This window comes from Vipera berus, assembly GCF_964194415.1.
Source record: "Vipera berus genome assembly, chromosome: 1".
Lineage (NCBI taxonomy): Eukaryota > Metazoa > Chordata > Lepidosauria > Squamata > Viperidae > Vipera > Vipera berus.
In genome coordinates this window covers 258,410,308-258,431,605 of record NC_138202.1, presented here as the reverse complement: position 1 = coordinate 258,431,605, position 21,298 = coordinate 258,410,308, and the positions used below count along the sequence as shown (strand labels likewise).

General features: G+C 41.5%; 1 protein-coding gene across 1 annotated transcript in view; it reads left to right on the top strand.

Annotated features, from left to right (window-relative positions):
* The window catches only part of GPRC6A (G protein-coupled receptor class C group 6 member A), a gene marked incomplete at both ends in the record, with an annotated part of 39,055 nt that overhangs the window by 5,986 nt on the left and 11,771 nt on the right, over positions 1 to 21,298 (top strand). The window contains 3 exons of the mRNA XM_081346641.1: positions 6,700 to 6,921; positions 14,244 to 14,547; positions 19,921 to 20,751. Of these exons, the coding sequence (XP_081202767.1) occupies positions 6,700 to 6,921; positions 14,244 to 14,547; positions 19,921 to 20,751 (1,357 nt within the window). The remainder of the gene's footprint in view (positions 1 to 6,699; positions 6,922 to 14,243; positions 14,548 to 19,920; positions 20,752 to 21,298) is intronic.

Genomic DNA, 21,298 nt, shown 5'->3' with positions numbered 1-21,298 from the left:
AGAGTATATATTTATATCTCTCTATCTTTGTCTATCTCTCTATCATATCTATCTATCTGTCTGTCTGTCTGTCTGTCTGTCTGTCTGTCTGTCTGTCTGTCTGTCTATCTATCTATCTATCTATCTATCTATCATCTATCTATCTTATTGTCAGAGTGCCAAAACTGAGCCTATAATGGAAATTTTCCTAGTTTCCTGGCTGGGAAAATGAAGCAGAAATTATATTGATAATCTAGACATACTTTTATAATATTTTAGATTATATATTTCATCTTTTGTATTTTTATCTCTTGTATTTTTATCAAAATGTGATTTACATGTGCCATACAATAAATAAATAAATAAATAATAATATTGCCTCTCTGTATGTGTGGGTCAATAATTAGCATAAGTGCAGATGTGATGCTTTTGTGTGTGGGTGTGGGTATCTGTATGTATCTGTGTGCTCACCCCACATACCAAAGCTGTTCCAGTTCTGTTTACTTTCTAAAAATCAGTCCTGCTAATGGTGAAGACAGAATCTAAGCCCCTTCACATAATTTCTTTTCAATATTCAACTGGGTTGGAAAGAATACAAAGATTTGTGGTTCTTGTGTTGCTCTGACAGTCCTTTATGCCTGGCAATCACATCTTTCTAAAGAAGGATTCCCCAAGTGTCTTTTTCCTGCAGTGAAATTTGGCTAAATGCCAGAGGATTTTAGCATTTAAGTAGCTCGAAAGCAAATGCTTATAGTTTTTGGCATAAGTAGGCAAAAACAGAAGCAGTCTTTTAGCATCTTTTCATACCAACAATTGTTCTTAAATGGCATATGTTGGTCAAAAAACGTATGCCTTTTAAAAATGTAAATATTAATTTGAAAAGACTAATAGGACTTTTTCTAATTTTTAGCTACCATAAACTAATATGGCCCTCCTTCTAGAATATTACACCATCTAAGAATACTTACAGCACAGGTGACTTTGCAGGTGACTTGGCACTTTGTCAAAACAGACAAATTACTGAAAATCTTAAACTGATGCATTTAAGTACAATAAAGTCTTTCCTCAAGCTTGTACAGATAGAGAAGCTACACTGCCTACTGGCTCCGTTTCAGATATGAAGGGAAGAAGATCTTCATGGCACAGTTTGCAAACTCTGACTGACTGCACTAATCTACTTCCTACTCATAACTGAGACATTGGAAATCTGTTTGGGTGAAGATAGCCTGCAGTGGAATTTATCTGTTGCTTTTGTATAGATTTATCTGTTTATACCAAGGTGGGGCATCTGAAGTATCTATCTATCTATCTATCTATCTATCTATCTATCTATCTATCTATCTATCTATCTATCTATCTATCTATCTATCATCTATCTATCTATCTATCTATCTATCTATCCATCCATCCATCCATCCATCCATCCATCCATCCATCCATCCATCATAGTGATGGTGAACCTTTTAGCGACCAAATACCCAAACCCCAAACCCAAACCCACTTATTTATTGCAAAGTGCCAGGGCCGCATCAGCACTGTGGTGCTCTTGGGGAGGGGCATGGCCCATTGGGTGGGTGTGGCTGAGGTGGGCATGGCAGACTGGGTGGGCATGGCCAGGGTGGGCATGACTACCTCAATGTTGTTTGTGGCGGGGACGCCTGTGGGGGCTGGGCAGGATTGGGGGAGATCCAGGGGATCTCTGGTGGGTGGGGCGGTGGGCAGGAGGCTTTTCCTGCGGGGTGAGGCAGGGGGTAGGGCAGTGGTTCCTTTGTTGCAGGGCAATGCAAAGCGAGGCAAGGGCGGCTGCTGCCTGACACCATTGGCCACTGCACATAGAGGCCTGCGAGCGGATGAGGGCGTGCTCTACCACCTCTACTCAAGCTTGCTAGCCAGCCACTTCACCTCCTTTGTGCTGGGTGGGGCTGTTGTTGCAGGTGCCAGTGGCGGCCTAATGGACCTGCGCAAGATGCTGGCGGTGGCGGCGGGCCTGCCCACAGAGAGGGCTCTGAGTGCTGCCTCTGGCATGCATGCCATACGTTTGCCATCACTGATCTATCATCTACCTACCCACCATTGATATAGCTTTAGTTCACTCGGTAGCTTACACAAAATCAAAACCAAAGGGTAAAAAACCCCACCATTTATACAATATTCCTGGAAAAGAAACACTTTACTGTTTCATAGAAGCCTTTGTGTTCCAGTTGTAGGTGAAAATGAAGTTATGTGTGCTGGAATGAAAGTGGAGAAGACATGAGACCTTTTGCTTTGTTAAATAGGATGGATCAAAAGAACTTAGAGATACTGTCAGAAGGAGGCACCAGATGTTCCTAGGAGGCAGGTGTGTGAAGTCAGTGGAAAAGGGTACAGAAAATGTGAGGAGAGAAAAAGAACAAAACAGAAACCAAAAAGGAAACGAGGAGCTGAGATGTTAGGGAGGAGAGAGGAGCAGAGACAAGAATGGAAGCAATCAGAACTGCCAATGGTGCCTACTGAAATGCTAAGGAGTCAAGAGAAACAGTGTGCAAGGTGGGATACAGCTGAAACATGGAGGGCAAATGGGATAACATGTGAATGAAGAAAGGCACTGTGGCTGCAAAAGGGCATTTTGCAATAGAATAAGATTCCTTCTATAAACTGGAATTATCAAAAGACAAGTGGATAGAAAAACAGGAGGAAAAAAACATGCTGGTGACATATAGCATAGAACAGGGATCCCTAACCCCTGGTCCATGGACCTGTACTGGGCTGTGGCATGCCAGCAACCAGTCCACACAAACAAGCAAAGCCCCATCCGCAAGATGCAGGCAACATGCAAAACCATCCCCCTTCCGGTTTGCAGAAAAATCTCTCTCCATGTAACCAGTCCCTGGTGCCCAAAAGGTTGGGGACCTCTGGCATAGAAGATATATGGGACAGAAAACAAATTATGGGGCAGGAAATGAACAGAGTTAATTCAAATTTCTCTTTTGTGGATTTCTTCCTTGGGCTGGAGTACAGAAAAATAAATTTATTTATTTATTTATTTATTAATTTAATTTATATACCGCCCTTCTCTCAAGAGACTCAGGGCGGTGAACAGGGCAATACATAAAAATTACATTACAAAAGTTAAAATTAGATTATTAAAACATAATTAAACAATGCCCAGAGATAATACAAATTTAAAATTGAAGTCGTTAATAAAAAATCCCACCCCGTCCCATCAGGCCAGGCCAGCTTGTTTAAAGAGATAGGTTTTAAGGTCGCGCCGGAAGGAGCGGAGATCGGGTGCCATCTGGAGCTCAACCGTAAGATGGTTCCATAAATCCGGTGCACCCACAGAGAACGCTCTCCCCCTGGGGGCCACCAGTCGGCATTCTTTGACCGGCGGCACCCTGAGGAGGCCCTCTCTGTGGGAGCGTACTGGGCGGAGGGAAGTTGACGCCGGCTGCAGGTGCTCCCCAAGGTATTCTGGACCCATGCCATGGAGGGCTTTGTAGGTCATTACCAACACCTTGAACCTCACCCGGAAGACAACTGGTAACCAATGCAGCTCGCGGAGCAGAGGTGTAACATGGGAGTATCGGGAGACTCCCAATACAACTCTCGCGGCTGCATTCTGTACCAGTTGGAGCCTCCGAGTGGTCTTCAAGGGTAGCCCCATGTAGAGAGCGTTGCAGTAATCAAGACGAGAGGTCACGAGCGCATGAGTGACCGTGCGCAAGGCATCCCGGTCTAGATAGGGCCGCAACTGGCGCACCAGGCGAACCTGGGCGAACGCCCCCCTAGTCACAGCTACAATATGATCTTCTAAGGAGAGTTGTGAGTCTAGGAGGACTCCCAAGTTGCGAGCCCTATCTACAGGAGGTAAAGACTCACCCCCCATAATGAGGGGTGGGATATCCTGAATATCCCGAGATGCCGGTACGCACAGCCACTCCGTCTTGTCAGGGTTGAGACGAAGCCTGTTCCTCCCCATCCAGACCCGGACTGCCTCCAGGCACCGGGACATCACGTCGAGGGCATCACTGGGGTGGTTTGGGGTCGAAATGAAAAGTTGGGTATCATCAGCATACTGATGATACCCAACTCCAAAACCACGAATGATAAGATGCAGATTGAGAGACTTCTATATAGACACCATCTCTTCCTTCTTACTCTCTTCTGCAGATTTGTGTAACTGCACAACTCTCCCCACTGGTACTGCATTGTCCTCCTACCCCTACTGCAGGCCCCAGCTTCTTCTAACTGGTCAAAGGATGGAGAAAGGGCAGTCATTTGTTTTCCTGTTTACCATCTTTGTCCTTCACTCAACTTGTTTGACTTTGGACAAGAAAAGACAAATGATAAAAGGACTAGAAACCAACCACCATGTCTATGTATTTGTGTGATAACCCTGCCTCTTAACCAACTGATGATGGGATGAAATGCCCATAGCACCTGAATGGCAGGAGAAAGGATGACATTCTGACAGGACAAAATAGGACCTCTTACCAGGACGGGAAACTGCTCACTTGGGCCTCCAGATGAGATGTTGCAAAACTGCTTTGATAGCATTAGAAACATAAACACCAGGGCTTTTTTTGTCATAGAACGCTCAGAACTGAGTTCTGGCACCTTTTTTGGATGGAAACTTGTAGGGTAGGCAAGATGGGTTGTATGACATGTGTGAGTTCCGGCACCTTTTTCTTTTACAAAAAAAGCACTGATAAACACTGATAGAAAACCGATAGCAGAAAAATAGACATAGTGGTCCATTGAGTCTTCTCTTTGAGGATTTTTTCTTGTGTTGTTTGTTTTCATTTTTACTTATTTATTATTGTTTAATTATTTTTATTTTATTTTTTATTTTTTTAAATTTTTGTTGGATGATGGACATGTGTTTATTCCTAAGCACGTTTAAACTCAGTTACTGATGACTGACCCACTAACTCTGCTGGAAGTTGGTTCCAAGCTTTCACTACTCTTTCCCCAAGGTAGTACTTTCCAACTTTTGAGCTTCCCTCCTGTCAGTTATACCTCCACGTTGCTGGTTTTTGCTTAATATTAAAAATACTGCCTTCACGTTCCTGGTTTTTGCTTAATATTAAAAATACTGCCTTCTAGAACCTTATTCACACCCTTAATATATTTAAAGGTTTCACTCTTTTTTTTAATAGAAGTTTTATTGATTTTTTTAGTTTTACATCCAGGTATTTATGAAGCAATACAGTGGTTGGGTAGTTAAAAGTAAAAGGTAAAGGTAAAGGTTCCCCCGCACATGCGTGCTAGTCGTTTCCGACTCTAGGGGCCGGTGCTCATCTCCATTTCAAAGCCGAAGAGCCAGCACTTGTCCAAGGACGTCTCCGTGGTCATGTGGCCATCATGGCTAGACGCCAAAGGCGCACGGAACACTGTTACCTTCCCAACGTAGTGGTCCCTATTTTTCTACTTGCATTTTTACGTGCTTTCGAACTGCAAGGTTGGCAGAAGCTGGGATGAGTAACAGGTGCTCACTCTGCTACGCGGCACTCGGGACTCGACCCGCCAAACTGCCGATCTTCTGATCGACAAGCTCAGCGTCCTAACCCACTGAGCCACCGCATCCCTTTTTAGTTAAAAGTAAACAGTAGTAAATAACAGTCATTTGTAGATAGGTCAAGTTACAGCAACAAGAATTCCTTCTCCAATTCCCTTAGTTATGATAGCATAGTCAAATTAATCAAATTAATACATTTCTAATTGTAACACAATCAGTTAGAACAATTTTCAATATATTTTCACATATACATATCCATGTCCTCTTTTTAAGTTTTACCTAATTGGAATAAGATATTCCGAACTAGCCTATAATATATAAAAGAAATCTTAATTTTCGGGTAGCCCCCATTTCCCCCATTTCATTATAGAATAGTTATCCTGTCTAAAATACATATATTGTTCATTTCAGTGCATTCTTATGTTATACAAATTTACTCTATTTAACATCTTAATAGTTCACCAATTATTGAAAAAAAGGTTGTTTTTTTTCCAAAAAATATGGACAAGGTTTCACTCTTGTCCCCCCCCCCCACTCTCTCTTTTGTCCTCCAGGCTGTACATATTCCGTTCCTCTAATCTCTCCTGATATGTTTAGTCTCTCAGACCTTTTTTTGCTTCCCAAATTGCTCAGTAAATCCTCAGGCATAGCTTCCACTTATGGAAGAAGGTACTCATTATTTAGTGATAGCAAAGAAATTAATGGATGTTATTTATATTTATTTATTGCAAACATCTGTGACTTCGAAGGACCTGACCAGTATACACCTGCTATCACAATCAACGTCAGCCTAGAAACCTCCAGAAAAATGCAGGTAGGAGATAGTTGGAAAGTGTGTGCTGCTGCACTGGATGAGGATGATGGAAGTTGTAATTCAGTGTATCTGGGAAACACCTTCAGGAAGCCTTTTCAGTCAGAAAGTCTCTCTCTCTCTCTCTCTCTCTCTCTCTCTCTCTCTCTCTCTCTCTCTCTCTCTCTCTCTCTACACACACACACACACACACACACACACACACACACACACACACACACACAAACATCTCTACCACCCCCAATAGCTCCTCCAGTGGTCTCAGTTAAACAACAAGACCTGTCAGAGCTGGTAACCAGCATTTGGTTAAGGCGTGTGCCTGCCTTCCAGATCAGCTCCTTTCCCCTTATGTTATTTACAGGTGAAATAGGAATGGTGTTATTTGCCGAGCTGCTTGCTTAATTGACTGAAGGCAGCTAAAGATCAAACGCAAGAGAACTATGGCAATATTTGGTGCGTTGATACCTGTCTTCCTGATTTGCTCTCCTCTTGGTCACTCCTGCCGGAGCCCTGATGACTTTGTGGGTGCCAGTTCTCCTGGAGATATTGTCATTGGAGGCTTGTTTGCAATTCATGGCAAAATGTTACATTCTGAAGAAAAGCCCCTTAAACCTATGATTGCCAACTGTGCTGGGTGAGTAAACAACAACAGCTCTCTGCCATTAAAATGTTGCGAGGAAAATGACATGAAAGTGAACGGAGCTACTCAAAAGGGGAGAGGACTGGAAATTTAGTTTGTTTTTTAAAATGATTCTTACTTAAAAGATGGGGTTTGATCTGTCAGTTGAATGACTGCATGATTAGAGACTTTTATACTGCTATACGCAGATAAAATCTAGTACCAGGGTAGAGCTTCAACAGCTATCTTACTCAGATTTTATAAAAACAAAACTAATGGAGTTTACCTTTATGCCAACACTGTAGGATTGTATTGTAAAACTAATCTGTAAATTACTGTATTAAATTAATCCGTTGAATTCAACAAGCCTTATTTCTGAGTACTGATGCAGAAAGAAGGACTGTACGTATTTTGTTGATTTATATCTCTTTTACAGTATATGATTAATAATTGCAATTTTTAATATTTAGATCCATGACACAGTAATATGACTTTAAACACATAATGGGACCAGAATCTAGCCCAAGCATACAATATTCTCTATGCTGCAGTGTTGTATTTCACTTTTTAAAAACTATCTGGAAGTAGAAACTTTTATATAATGATTCATATGCAATCTCATTGAGAGTCTGGGAATTGATATCAGAATCAAAGATGATTAAGGTACCAAATCTACACTGTAATAATCTGGACAACCACTAGATAGCATCAAGAAGTACATCAATTTCTACCTCTTTACTGCCATCTAATGATCCTGCAGAATTTTGCTGCACAAATCAATTAGCCCCAATGGATATAGGATTGAAGCCCATTAATTTTATCATTCTTGTTCAAGAATTTATAAAGGCCATGCTTGGAATAGCAAGAATTTCACAAGATAAAATCATGTTACCTAAGAGATACCAAATTTGGCCAGATGACCACTAGAGGGGATCTTAACTTCTTACAATTCCCATGAAAAACTTTCTCTACTCATGAAAGATCCTGGGGAAATAATATATTCCAAATTAAGACTCAGTTATGTAAAAAAAATGCAGAGTGAACACGTAAAATTACATCTGGAAGCATTCAAAGTGGCACTTATCTCTCTTCAATTTTATCATGCCATGTAACTCAAACTGTAACTATTTCCTAAACTGTAGAGACTAATAACTTACTTGCTCTGAAAAGAAATAAAGTTTGGGATGGGATTGTTCATGAACCCCCAAGAAATAAGGGGTGCTGAAACGAATCCTTTCTTCTCTGTTGTATGACAATTGAGGTTGCAAAAAAGATTATTTTGCAAAGTAATTATGGAAATGAGGAAATGATTATGTCAGCTTGTCTTCTGGATTAGCTATGCACATTTTAAAAATTATTTATCTCTACCTTCCACAGGCAAGATTGTTATTCTTTTAGTACTTTAATAATCGCAGGCCATTTTCCTGAGACGTAGGTGTTTTTGTAAGACTGGGAGATATGGGTAGAAAAGAGTTAATGAGGCCAGCAGGACTATAATAGTTTTCTAAAAAGAGCTCACAGCAGTTACCAAAACCCCTTAGATATCAGTGAGCACTAATCAAGATCTTCCACCAAATGTATTGTAATATGTGGAAATCTAGAGTTCTGCCACTTTTACCTATTGTAGATATTGACTGATTCAAATCAGGATCTTGACCAAAAGGGGGAAAAGGATAAGGACACCTTATTCTCACCTTTCAGCAATCCTGATAAAGGCAAGATCACTTATGTCACTGGCAATATCAGAAGCAGGGATCTCTTCTACTTTCCAGGAATTCTGGTTCATATTGTTCTTTCTCCAAATAAAAGTTAGTTGGTGGAAGGAGGGAAAGTTAAACTCCTGACCACAGCTCTTGATCAGTTTTAACCTTTACCCCAGTGACCTCTTACCTTACTACTTTTATTGCAATGATGAGACAGTTATCCTGACTCTGACACTTCTAAAGAACTGGATCATTAAAGAGAAGCTTCTGCAGGGACCCAAGGTGCCCATGCGCATGTATCATGCACCCACCATCACCCACCCTTATTCCCCAGTATCATGTCTGTTATGTACTGGGCTCTTGAGGAATACCACGTGGGTTGCTGGAGCAGCTAACGGCTCTACAGCAACCCAGACTACAAGTCTCCTGTGCTGCAATTGGCTATCTCCAGGCAGCAATGGTTGATTCAAACCTATTGGCTGCCGCCTAGGGGCTAGACTATATATTGCAGCTAGTTGCAGCCATTTCCCCACTACAGTTTCTGAATGAAATAAACTATGAGTTACCTTGTACTCAGTTACGTGTCTTCATTCCTGTGCCAAAGAACCCGCTATTTAACAGTGGCAATGAAGGTGGGATCCTGCTTCACTGATTAAGGAGTTGAAGTCTATGAGGGAAAGGCAGCGCACGCCGGAGGGAAAAGGCATTTCCCCCCTCTCTCAAGGTCAGCTAGCAAGCTATGCTAGCGACCTCATGCTCAGTGAACTCATTCCCTGAGCCTGGAAGCAGGATTCGGAAGAACGCAGGGACCAGCAAGAGAGAATGCTGAAGGTTGGAAAACTGTGAGAATTCGATGTGAAACACCCGGAGAAATGGCCATCATATTTATCGCAAGTAGAAAACTACCTCAGGGCCAATCAGATCACAGAAGAAGGACTGAAGGCCGCAACACAACTCTGTGTGTGCGGCCCAGCAACTTTTGATTTGGCTGAGAATCTTTTCGCACCGACACCAATCGAAGCAGTCTCCTACGCAGATCTCAAAAAGAAGCTAACTGGGCATTTCCTGCCCAAGACGTCTGAAATGGCTTGGCGGTTCAAGTTCGACCAAAGAGTGCAGGTACACGGTGAATCAGCTTCGGAATTCATAGCGGGCCTAAGGCAGGCCGCACGCCTATGCAAATTTTCAAATTTAGAAGAGCGACTATGAGATCGGCTCATCTGCGGCCTACAGGACAGAACGCTTCAGCAGAGACTCTTTGCTATGCCAAACTTAACGTTTTCTGAAGCACAAGACAAGGTGATGGCCGACGAAGTTGCCGGGGGCGCAGTTCAAACAGTACAGCCCACCAAATTGACAAAGTTTGAAGAAACGGTCCACCGTGAGGACGCCAAATGCACCAAAAAATCTTCTGAGGAAGAAGAACCTGAAATCAACCGACTCCAAAAGCAACCCAACGCGCAACACCACAGCAGCCAGCAGCAATAGGGCAGTTTCAAGGCAGTTCTCTTACCGGGATATAAGGGGTGTGGCGGCAACCATTTTCACGCCAATTGCAGATTTTGATCAGCCACGTGCAGATCTTGCGGAAGGACAGGCCACATCGCAGTGGTTTGCAGAGCCCGCCAGAGAGACTGACCACCCAAACACCAGTTGGAAGAACTGACTAGGAGAGGTACTGGGGCCCAGGGTCCAGTTAGTGTGGGGGTTTTCAGAAGCTGCAGAAGCGTATGCTGCACCGGGGCTCAACGCCCCCTCAAACCCAAACTTAAGCTCATGGTAGAGATACAAGGAGTTCCATGTAAGATGGAATTGGACTCTGGCTCTGCAGTCTCAATTATTTCTCAAGACACTTTTAACTTCGTGTGTAGGTGCAGTAACAATTGGGCCAAACTAAGACCCTCAGATATAATCCTAATGGACTTTCAAAATGCTCACATTAAAGTTAAGGGAGAAGCCACTTTGTTGGTAAAGTTTAAAGGGTTTTTGGGGCACCTGGATGTAATAGTAGTAGGGGGCCAGAGAATGAGTCTCATTGGACTCAATTGGTTTGATGTCTTAGGTATTCAGATTACTGGCATAAACCGGACACAAACTGCAGACCTCGTGTCAGTATGCGAGGAATATGCAGATATTTTTGATTTAACCCTAGGAACATACACAGGCCCGCCTATCTCATTTAAGCTAGATCCCAATGTAGTCCCAATCAGGGTTAAGCCTCATAGGGTCCCCTTTGCCTTAAAACATAAAATTGATTCCTAAATCGATAAGCTTGTAGAACAGGGCGTGTTACAGCCTGTTGATGGTGAGGAATGGGAAACTCCTATAGTCACTCCACTTAAAGCCAACAGGAAAATTTGCATTTGTGCTGACTATAAATGCACCCTAAATAAAGCCCTCAAGCAACACGCTTACCCGGTCCCAGTGGTCAACCATATTTTAGCCTCCTTGCAAGGGGGTACTATTTTTTTGCTAAACTTGATTTAGCACAGGCCTATCAGCAATTGCTGGTTGATGAGGCCACAGCCGTGGCTCAAATGATCGTGACTCACAGGGGGCTTTCAAAGTTAAACACTTACAGTTTGGAGTCAGTGTTGCACCGGGTATTTTTCAGGGAATCATGGAGCATACAGTCAAGGGTGTTCAGGGCATCTGCCCTTATTTTGATGATGTTCTTATTGCAGGGGAATCCCCAGAAGTGTTGGCCAGTAGGCTCAGGGCTGTCTTGCAGAGGCTTCGTGAAGCAGGCCTCAAATTAAAAAAGAACAAGTGTAGTACATAACTGAATTTCCCCTCCATGCAGGGGACATTGCTGTTGAAACTGCCACAGATAAAATACTTAGTAGAGTATTGTCATGGGTATACATGGGCTGGTTGGATAAAAGTCCAGGCTCAGAATTTCAGAGCTATTTTGTCAGGAGGCATGAGTTATCTGCCCATAAAGGGTGCATTTTATGGGGAAACAGAGTCATAATTCCCACTTCCCTAAGAGACAGGGTTTTACAATGATTACATGAAGGCCATCCAGGCATTGTCAGAATGAAAGCTTTAGCTAAAAGCTACCTCTGGTGGCCTGGCTTTGATAAGGACATTGAGACTCAAGTCCATGGTTGTTATACATGCCAGCAATCTAGGCCTGAAATGCCACAGGCTCCAGTTCACAGGTGGGAGGAAATGCACACTCCCTGGCCTAGGGTTCACATAGACTACGCTGGGCCCTTTCAGGGACAGCTCTTCCTTATAGTAGTGGATTGCCACTCCAAATGGCTGGAAGTAATCCCAGTTCCTAACATGACTACTGCTAGGACCATCCAGGTGCTGAGAAAACTCTTTGCCACACATGGGTTGCCAGATGTCTTAGTTTCAGACAATGGGGCCCAATTCACTGCTGCTGAATTTCAGGCCTTCCTTAGAGCTAATCACACATGCAATGTCTGCGCCTTTTCATCCGTCTTCTAATGGTCAAGCTGAACGCATGGTGACGACAATGAAGGAAGCACTCAAGCACATTGTCACAGGTGACTGGCATCACAGACTGGCAGATTTTTTACTCTGCCAGCATTCTACACCCTGCACTGCTACAGGCAAAAGTCCTGCAGAACTACGTTGAGGGAGGTGTTTGATCACTAAACTGAACAGGTTGCATCCAGATAGAGTGGCAGCAGAAGCCTCTCGACCAAAACCCCCAAGGGGGCTGCACATGGGCAATTGGGTTTGGGCCAGGAACTATGGCCATGGGAATCTGTGGGTTCCTGGTCAAATTACCAAGATATCCAGACCCCTGTCTTATGAAGTGGGGTGGGAGGGAGGGTGAGTTGTCAGACGACACATTGATCAGCTCAGGAAACGGTTTCCAGAACAGCCACTAAGTGAGGACTGCATCATACGTCCCTCCCAAGGTCCTCAAACTTGTGGCCAAGCCAGTCCTCACATGGACTATCAGGACTTTTCCTTCTTAACTGAGGTGGAACCAGAGGGAGAACTGGGGAGCCCTGGAATGCAACATGGAACCCGCTAAGGAGCAAGCCAACCAAACGTCAGCAACCGCTGTGCCTACTCTGCCGAACAGTCTGACTCTGGGGTGGGCCAACCTGGAGAGGCCAGCCAGAGTGCATCGAATCCCCTTGACTCAGGAGCACAAAGGGACACAAGTCTACCCAGCTCACTGGGTAAGCTGGTAGACCACAAAGTGATGGGAATACCGAGACGTTCCTAGAGCACACAAGCCTCCTTCATATCTTGCAGATTACGTTGTAAAATAAAGAGCTATATATTGTTGTAATTCCTGTTTGCCACTACTCTACAGAAACTAGTGCTATGATGTAACTGTCTAAAAGTGCCATCTTTGAAGCCTATTCATTGAGACGTTGTTTAATAACATTGTAACCTACATTGTTTTTTACTTTTTATTATTATTATCAGTGCTTTTTTTGTAAAAGAAAAAGGTGCCGGAACTCACACATGTCATACAACCCGCCTTGCCTACCCTACAAGGTTCCATCCAAAAAAGGTGCCGGAACTCCGTTCTGAGCGTTCTATGAGAAAAAAAGCCCTTTTACTTTAGTGTGTTTGGATAATGAGTCTGGACAATTGTTGAGACTAATTGGTGTTATTATGGTCTGTTCTAAGAGGGGAGGGGTGTTATGTACTGGGCTCTTGAGGAATACCACGTGGGTTGCTGGAGCAGCTAACGACTCTCCAGCAACCCAGACTACATGTCTCCTGTGCTGCAATTGGCTATCTCCAGGTGGCAATTGTTGATTCAAACCCATTGGCTGCTGCCTAGGGGCTAGACTATATATTGCGGCTAGTTGCAGCCATTTCCCCAGTACAGTTTCTGTACGAAACAAACTATGAGTTACCTTGTACTCAGTTACGCGTCTTCATTCCTGCACCAAAGAACCCGCTATTTAACAATGTCCAAAGGATAAATGTTGCTCTCCCTCAAAAGAAGTTTCTTCCCCTGGCTTAAAGGAAAGAAGGCTGGGGAATTGTAAGGTTCCTAGCCCTCTTCCATGAGGCAGTAGAAAGGACGAACTAGTTTTGAATGTGAAAACAATAAAGCCTATTTGAAGGAAAAACAAGTGAATTTTGAAACTCAGTAACCTAAAAGCAGTGAAGGTTGCTTGTTGCCTTTGTCAGTAGTCTGATCCAAACAGTCCATTTGTCTATCAGAGATGGAGCATTTCAACATAGAGCATTTCAACATACAGACCCAGATGAATCAGTATGCGTGTAAATACACTCACATATTCCAAAATCCTATAAAAATTGAGAGGTAATTTAATCTGGGTAATCACTGCAGAATGGCATTTTTATTGTACTTTTTTTGTTTTTGAAAATCAGAGATAAATTTAACCATATATGTCTGTTGAGGAGAGTTCAAATAATATTGATAAATGCCTGTCAGGTATTTGGTCTGACATTTCTGTCAAAGGTATGTATTATTTGTCTTATAAATTAAAGGGGGCTAATCCCTTGGCTCTTTTATGATTCGTGGACTTCAACTCCCAGAATTCCTGAGCTGGTCTATGGGTTTATGGTAAGTAAAGAGGCAACATGCTTCCTGATTTTGTATAATGTCATATAGCTTCCGCTGAAACAACTAACAATTATTTCTGTATTTCTTGGCAGCTTTGAAGTTCAAGTGTTTCTTCAGAGCCTTGCAATGATCCATGCCATAGAAATCATCAACAACTCCCCTCTTCTACCTGGAATTAAACTGGGCTATGAAATCTATGACACTTGTGCAGAAGTCACCAGGGCAATGGCTGCAGCTTTGAGGTTCCTCTCCAAATTTAATGCTTCCAAAGACCTGGTAGAATTCAAATGCAACTATTCAGATTACACACCCCGAGTAAAAGCTGTCATAGGAGCCACTTATTCGGAAGTGTCTATGTCAGTTGCAAGAATATTGAATTTGCAGCTAATACCACAGGTAAGGTCATTCTGGAAACATATATTTATTTTCAGTCAGCAAAATCTAAATGAATGAATATCTCAGTGGCATAACTGGAAGCTGAATACGTATAGTTAAGAAGGAGCTGCATTTGGCAGTTGCATTTCATCAACTTTCTGGATTTAGAATACAATTCTGTACAGAACTCAGCAACGTATCTGTATTTTGATAAAAGTATTTTTATGCTGCATATTTTTCCACATGCATGATATTGCACCCTCAAGCCTTTAGAAATCCATTGCTAATCTTAATATGTGGAAAAAGCAATAGGGAGAAGTAGGAAATTATGTCTCGCAAATTCTTTCAGCTAAAGGTTCTCCAGGTTTCTCCTGGCTGTGCTACCTTTCTGCATGCAAGTAGTTCTCAGTTTACGATCATTTATTTAACAACTGTTCAAAATTATGGTGGTACTGAAAAAAATATGACTTACCACCATCCTTGCACTCAGAACTGTTCTAACATCATCATGTGATCAAAATTTGGATGCTTAGCAACTGAGTATTGTATCGTGTATTTATGATATTTGAGGCATCTCGGGGTTATGCGATCACCATTTGCGATTTTCCCAAAGGACTACTGACAAGCAAAATCAAACTTTGTAAGTCAAGAGCTACCCATAAAGTGTTTCTACGAACACACAGGACAAATTAGCAATCTGATTCTTCACTTACATTCTTCACTAATGTGCAACAAAAGGTTGACATCCCTCACTATTATCCCTGCTTGCTGGAAATGCTCTTAGTTGTATACATCTTAATACAACTGCCTAACATGCAAGTAGCCCGGGTTTGAATCTCAGAAGGGTATGGCTAGCTGATGAGAGCTAAATAGCTCAAAACAGCTACACTAGTCTCCCTTTAATTCTTTGTTGGTGAATTTAAATTTAACACGCTCTTAGTTGTAGTTCAGCAATATCTAAAAGGCCAGATTGTCAACTCTATTCTAATTGGAATAGTCACTTGGAATTAGAGGCTCATGTACATCTCATTTTTAGTACATTTTCATTCATCATGACAGCACAGCCATGAATTTGTCAGAACATGAGTGGAAATGTGGAAATAAGGTGGGGGGTGGGGGTGGGGGGAAGGAGAGGCAACTATAAATAGGAAGTAACGTAAACCAAATTTAAACAAAACTTTTTCTCCATTAATATCTTATCTACAGAAATCAACATGCCAACTGATCTTATTTTTTATAGATAGTGCCTAGACAAATTGGTTTTTTTTCTTTAAAATTATCTAGAATCATAGCCATAGGGCTGGAAGGGATCTTGGAGGTCTTCTAGCTAGTTGTTTACATTGAGAAAATCATTCAAATCACTAGGCATAGTTTTCAGGCCATGACCACACACAGATGCACAGCAAATGTAGGATAATTATGTACTACAGAAGGCCCAGCAATTGCTTTTCTATACTAATGAGGCATGTGTATTTGGCCAATCAAAGCACAATGGTTACTGGGCCCATGCAGGGTCTGCCTTCCCCTTAGAAAAGTCCAGATCAAGTTCTTTGCTCTACCTGAAACCTGATTCTTTGCTGCAAGGTGAGCATTGAGACCAGCACCTGGATATCTACTTTCACACACTATATGTATTTTGCTCCTGTAGATTTGATTCCCCCAGTTTCTTAGGGACAATTTTATCTCAGCCTCCTCTAATGCAATAAATTAAAATTGAAGATTTTTTCCCCCTTAACACTGCATACTTGGTCAGAAAAATGCAACTGAATATTTGAGGCAACAGATTAAGGATACAGGACTGATATACAGGTAAATCTGGCACAGTTTCCCATGGAAATATTCCTGATTAGCTCCCTTACCCTTCTTAGAACTTCCAGATATTGAAATTAAATCACAAACTGTAAATACATTCTCTTTAGCATGATTCAGTGAGATCCATCTTAGAAGGGAAATACAAACAAATTCCATTTGACTAAGGTTCTGCCCATGTGGCTAATACTGAAATGATAAATCATATTCTGATTGATTGTGCATTTTATGCTGATATACATTTACAGTAGATATCCTCCCATTTAAATAATTCTCTGGCCACCTCAATTGCGTTTATTTACTCTCAGGCAGCTGTCATTCTGCTACTTAAACTTCAGCCAGATTTTGCTATGTAGTGTGTATGTGAGATGTGTAGCTGATTTATGGAGATGCTTACCCAATTTTATTCTTAGGGTTGTTTTTTCTTTCTCTTCGCGTAAATTATTTTTATCATCAAGCTTCATTATTGGTAAATGGACCACAAGAAAGATTTCTTGTCTTCAGAGAGTCCTCATACACTCCCTGGTAAGAGGTGAAGAGGCTGCTGAAAGGAAAGGAATGGTCAGGAGATACAGTACACGTGGATGTAGTAGACTGTTTTGCTGAAAAGCAAGGATGCCTCGGAGGGGAAAGAAAGCTCGCCCGGGGGAATTTTAACATATACAATGTTAAACAGGGTTTCTCTTGCTCTTCTGTTCTTTCCTGGTAAACTCTTTCCTGAAATCAAAAGGGAATCCAAAGAATCCAACCATTTCAGCAAAATGCTGAAGTGAGCAGTGCGACAGCATGACGCAAGTTCTGCCCCTTTCCTACACGTGTGTGAGATGTTACAACACTTGTCCCAAAGGGGCAAAGCCTGTGCTGGGACAGCCCAGTGTTTCTTTCATCGTTTCATCCTTGTTCGGCTTCATCCCTTCTGGCTTATTGTTTCTCCTGAACAGAAGGAGATGTATTTCTCTCTCTGTCTCTCTGTCTCTTTCTTTCTGGCTCTGTGTGTATACACATATATTTTATGCGTTTCTATGTGGGAGGGTGCTATTTGCATTAATAAAATAGATGGTTAATATATGCATATGGGGTTATTTTTTCAATCAGGTGCATTATTTTACTTACATCCATTAATGTTATTATTTTAGTATACGTGCTTGTCTTATGTCTCAACACTATCCTTTCTCTGGGTGTGTATGACTCATACATATTGGTGAAATGGTTAAGGCTTCAGGCTAAAAATTGAGAGACCCTGAGATTTAGTCCCACTTTAGGCACAAAGTCAGCTGGGTAACCTTGCACCAATCTCTCTCTCTCTCTCTCTCTCTCTCTCTCTCTCTCTCTCTCTCTCTCAACTCCAGGAAGCAAATAAGAGCAAACCACTTCTAAAATCTTTCCAAGAAAACTTTAGAGACCAGTCCAGGTAATCACCAGGACTCAACACTGCCTCAAAGGATATCTACACACTTACATATCATTCTGTGTGTTTATGCTATATATCTTTATATACATAAACACACCTACAAATATACATTCTTTTTCCTTTGTAGTGTTCAAATATTCTTCACTCTTCATATATGCCTTCACATAAATAGGTATGCTTTACATATGTATACATACACACATATAATTTTTTGTTTTGCAGGAGAAAAGGATGGGTTTCCCCTGGAGTTTGCAACCCTAGATATCTGGGTATTGTACAACTTGTTGTACAATATTGTGCACAATGTTTACTTGCTTTCTTCCATGGAGGAGATTTCATATTAAGCACAGGATCACATTCTTTTTGTATAAAAGGGTACCTATTTATATTTCACAAATTACCATTTAAAACTACAAAAAATTAGGGAATCAATGTAATTAAATAAGGCATGTATTCTCAAGGGTCTCATACATTGTGCAATCTGCACCTTTTAGATCATCTCACTTAGTGTCTTTCACACAATCATTCTGGATTCCCTGCAATGTTGTACATGTTGAAAGTGAGAAAATTACCCAGCAGTAAGAAACGTTTGGCAGCAAATGAAGTTATTCAGGCTGGAAATGTATACCTACTTAGCAATACAGACGTTACCTTGGACATAAGAGGCTTTTTTTTCTGAAGAAATTAAGCAAAGCTGCTTTGGCAAGGAATGAGCCACTGTGTGGCAGCTATAAGATTTTTCCAACTCTGGGTGAATGTAACCTTCTACCTAAATAGACAAACTGTTTTGACAACGTGACTGGTATTTTTAAGAGTTTCAATTGAACATTTCAAGTGAGGTAGCTATGTCAAATACTAAACATTGAAATAGCCCTGTTGTTTTCACTTGTTAAAATTAGCATTTTCCAGAATACCTAGCCTTCCTGCTTACCTTTGTCAGCCACATAATCTCTATCGTAAAAGTTTCTGTTTGTAAAGTGAGGCTTCGTGCTAGAATTGATGAACTTTTTTCCTAGATTGCTTAGCCATCATGGCCCCTATTTACTCATCACAGAGCTTTTCTGAGGATGGATAATTAGTTAAATAAGGGTCTGGGTAGCCAGACTCTCTCCTGGCTAGTGTTCCTCCTACAGTGTTTCTACTGCAACATAGAACTGAAATTCACTCTCAGAAGAATTCATAGCTGATTGTTTTTTTTAAAAAAAATTGCAATCCTTCACTGAGTCCAGAAAGATAAGGGGGGGAAAATAGAAAACATGGAAGAAATCTTAGAAAAGGACATTTAAAACATGGGAGGGACCACTTGATGTCTTACCTGAATGGCAGGTACTTAAGACATCCATCCAGATAAACATGTTGCATTGCTTCGTATATGGAGCAAAGTATTTCAGAGGACTACTTATCCACTCTCAGATTTTCCCCTAAGAATTCAGTAATTAACTTTGCTTTCAATTTTTCCCCAAAATATTATATACACATACACACATATACATACATACATGCGCACGTGTGTGCGTGCACACACACACACACACACACACACACACACACACACACACACACACACAGAGTAGTGGCCAAAATTGTGGAAACCTTTTGGGAAAACTGTTTTTTTGAGGTTTGATGGCTAATAAGACCACTTTTTTGTAGTAGTACCATAAAATTATATATCAGTGGAAAGATAATTTAATCAAGAATGTAATACATTCTTGAGTGCTTAGAGAGCCAATCAGGTGTCATCTTGTTTTGGCAATGAGACAATCATATCACAGTAGGATTCAGTTATTGATGTCATGTATTGAAGCTGAGAGGAGGACATTTGTCAGTTTGTTATGTGATCGCTATCAAATTGAAATTTTTTTAGACCATCAAGTACTAGAAAACGAAAACTTTAGAGCCACCATGAAGTCACATCAGCCCTGAGTTCATTTTACTAAGAGTATAATCCAGGGGTCTTCAAACTTGACAACTTTAAGACTTGTGGACTTCAACTCCCAGAATTTCTCAGCCAGCCCTGGCTGGCTGAGGAATTCTAGAAGTTGAAGTCCACAAGTCTTAAAGTTGCCAAGTTTGAAGACCCCTGGTATAACCCTTAAATAATACACTGTATTGTGTGACCTAGTCAAAACCTCTCCCTTTTTCCATATACCTGAACTGTTTTGCCCTCTCCACAGGTCAGTCATGCAGCCACGGCAGAAATCCTTAGCGACAAAGTGCGTTTCCCTTCTTTTCTGCGCACTGTGCCCAGCGATTCCTATCAGACCAAAGCAATGGCACGATTAATCCACAAATCAGGATGGAACTGGATTGGAATCATTGCCACAGATGATGATTTTGGGCGGCTTGCTGTGGAAAGCTTTGGGTTGCAGGCCATGGCCAACAACGTCTGCATTGCCTTTAAAGAAATGTTGCCAGCTTATCTCTCAGACAGCACTATCCATGGCAAAATTAATCAAGCACTTGAGAAGATTGTCAAGGAAACCAGGGTAAATGTCATCGTCGTCTTTCTGAGGCAATTCCACGTAATGAGACTTTTCAGAAAAGCAATAGAAAGGAACATCAATAAGACCTGGATTGCAAGTGATAACTGGTCAGCGGCTGTGAAGATTAGCACCATTCCAAATATCAGTCGCCTGGGGAAAGTGGTTGGATTTACCTTCAAAAGTGGCAACATGTCCTCTTTCCATGAGTTTTTGAGCAATCTGCCAACTGCACCCAGAGGCAACAACACATTCTTAAGGGAATATATGATGCTAATGTCAACGTGCTCCCATATAAATGACCAAGGTCTGAGTAAGTGCATTTCAAACTATTCGACAGAGAGTTTGCTCCAGAACCACACTCGCCCAAATAACAGCCTTTGGCGAGAGGAATTTCTCATTGCCAATATTGAACCAGGATTTATCCACAGCACCATGCTGGCAGTGTATGCAATTGCCAAGGCCATTCAAAAACAGTGCAAAGACAGAGACTGTAAAGATCCGTACGCTTTCGCTCCTTGGGAGGTAGGGCTTGATAATATTTTTCATGTTCTTTTAGCTCTGTTTTGCATCTCTTTCTTCCTTGCATATTGGAACACGAATATTAACATGAGGGTCTATTTTTGTTATTGACTCAGGATGACTTATGATGTAAGGATGATTTATCAACAGGATTAAAACATCCTGAATGTAACATAAGTTTGTGTTTCGTTCCACATGTAGTGGTTTCTTAGCAGTTGAAATTGTGTTCATTTCCTTGCTCCTGCAAGCCTGAGATCTTTGCTTCTCATGGTAGTTGAAGAAACCTGACATGACCTTACACATCATACAACAGGTTTATTGGATTCACAAACATACTAGCTTACTCTTGTCGAGTAAGCCATAAACAGCTGGATTCATAGTACATGCTAAACTAAAACTGGACAAACCACATCACAACTTAGGATTATATGTACTGTGCCCTGTGCTTTGAGAGACAGCACATTTTTATAATCAACAACAAGTGTGTATATGTGCATATTAGAAGCTTAAGGTTCACTTATGTTTGTTTTAATTTTGGTTGGGGCTAAAC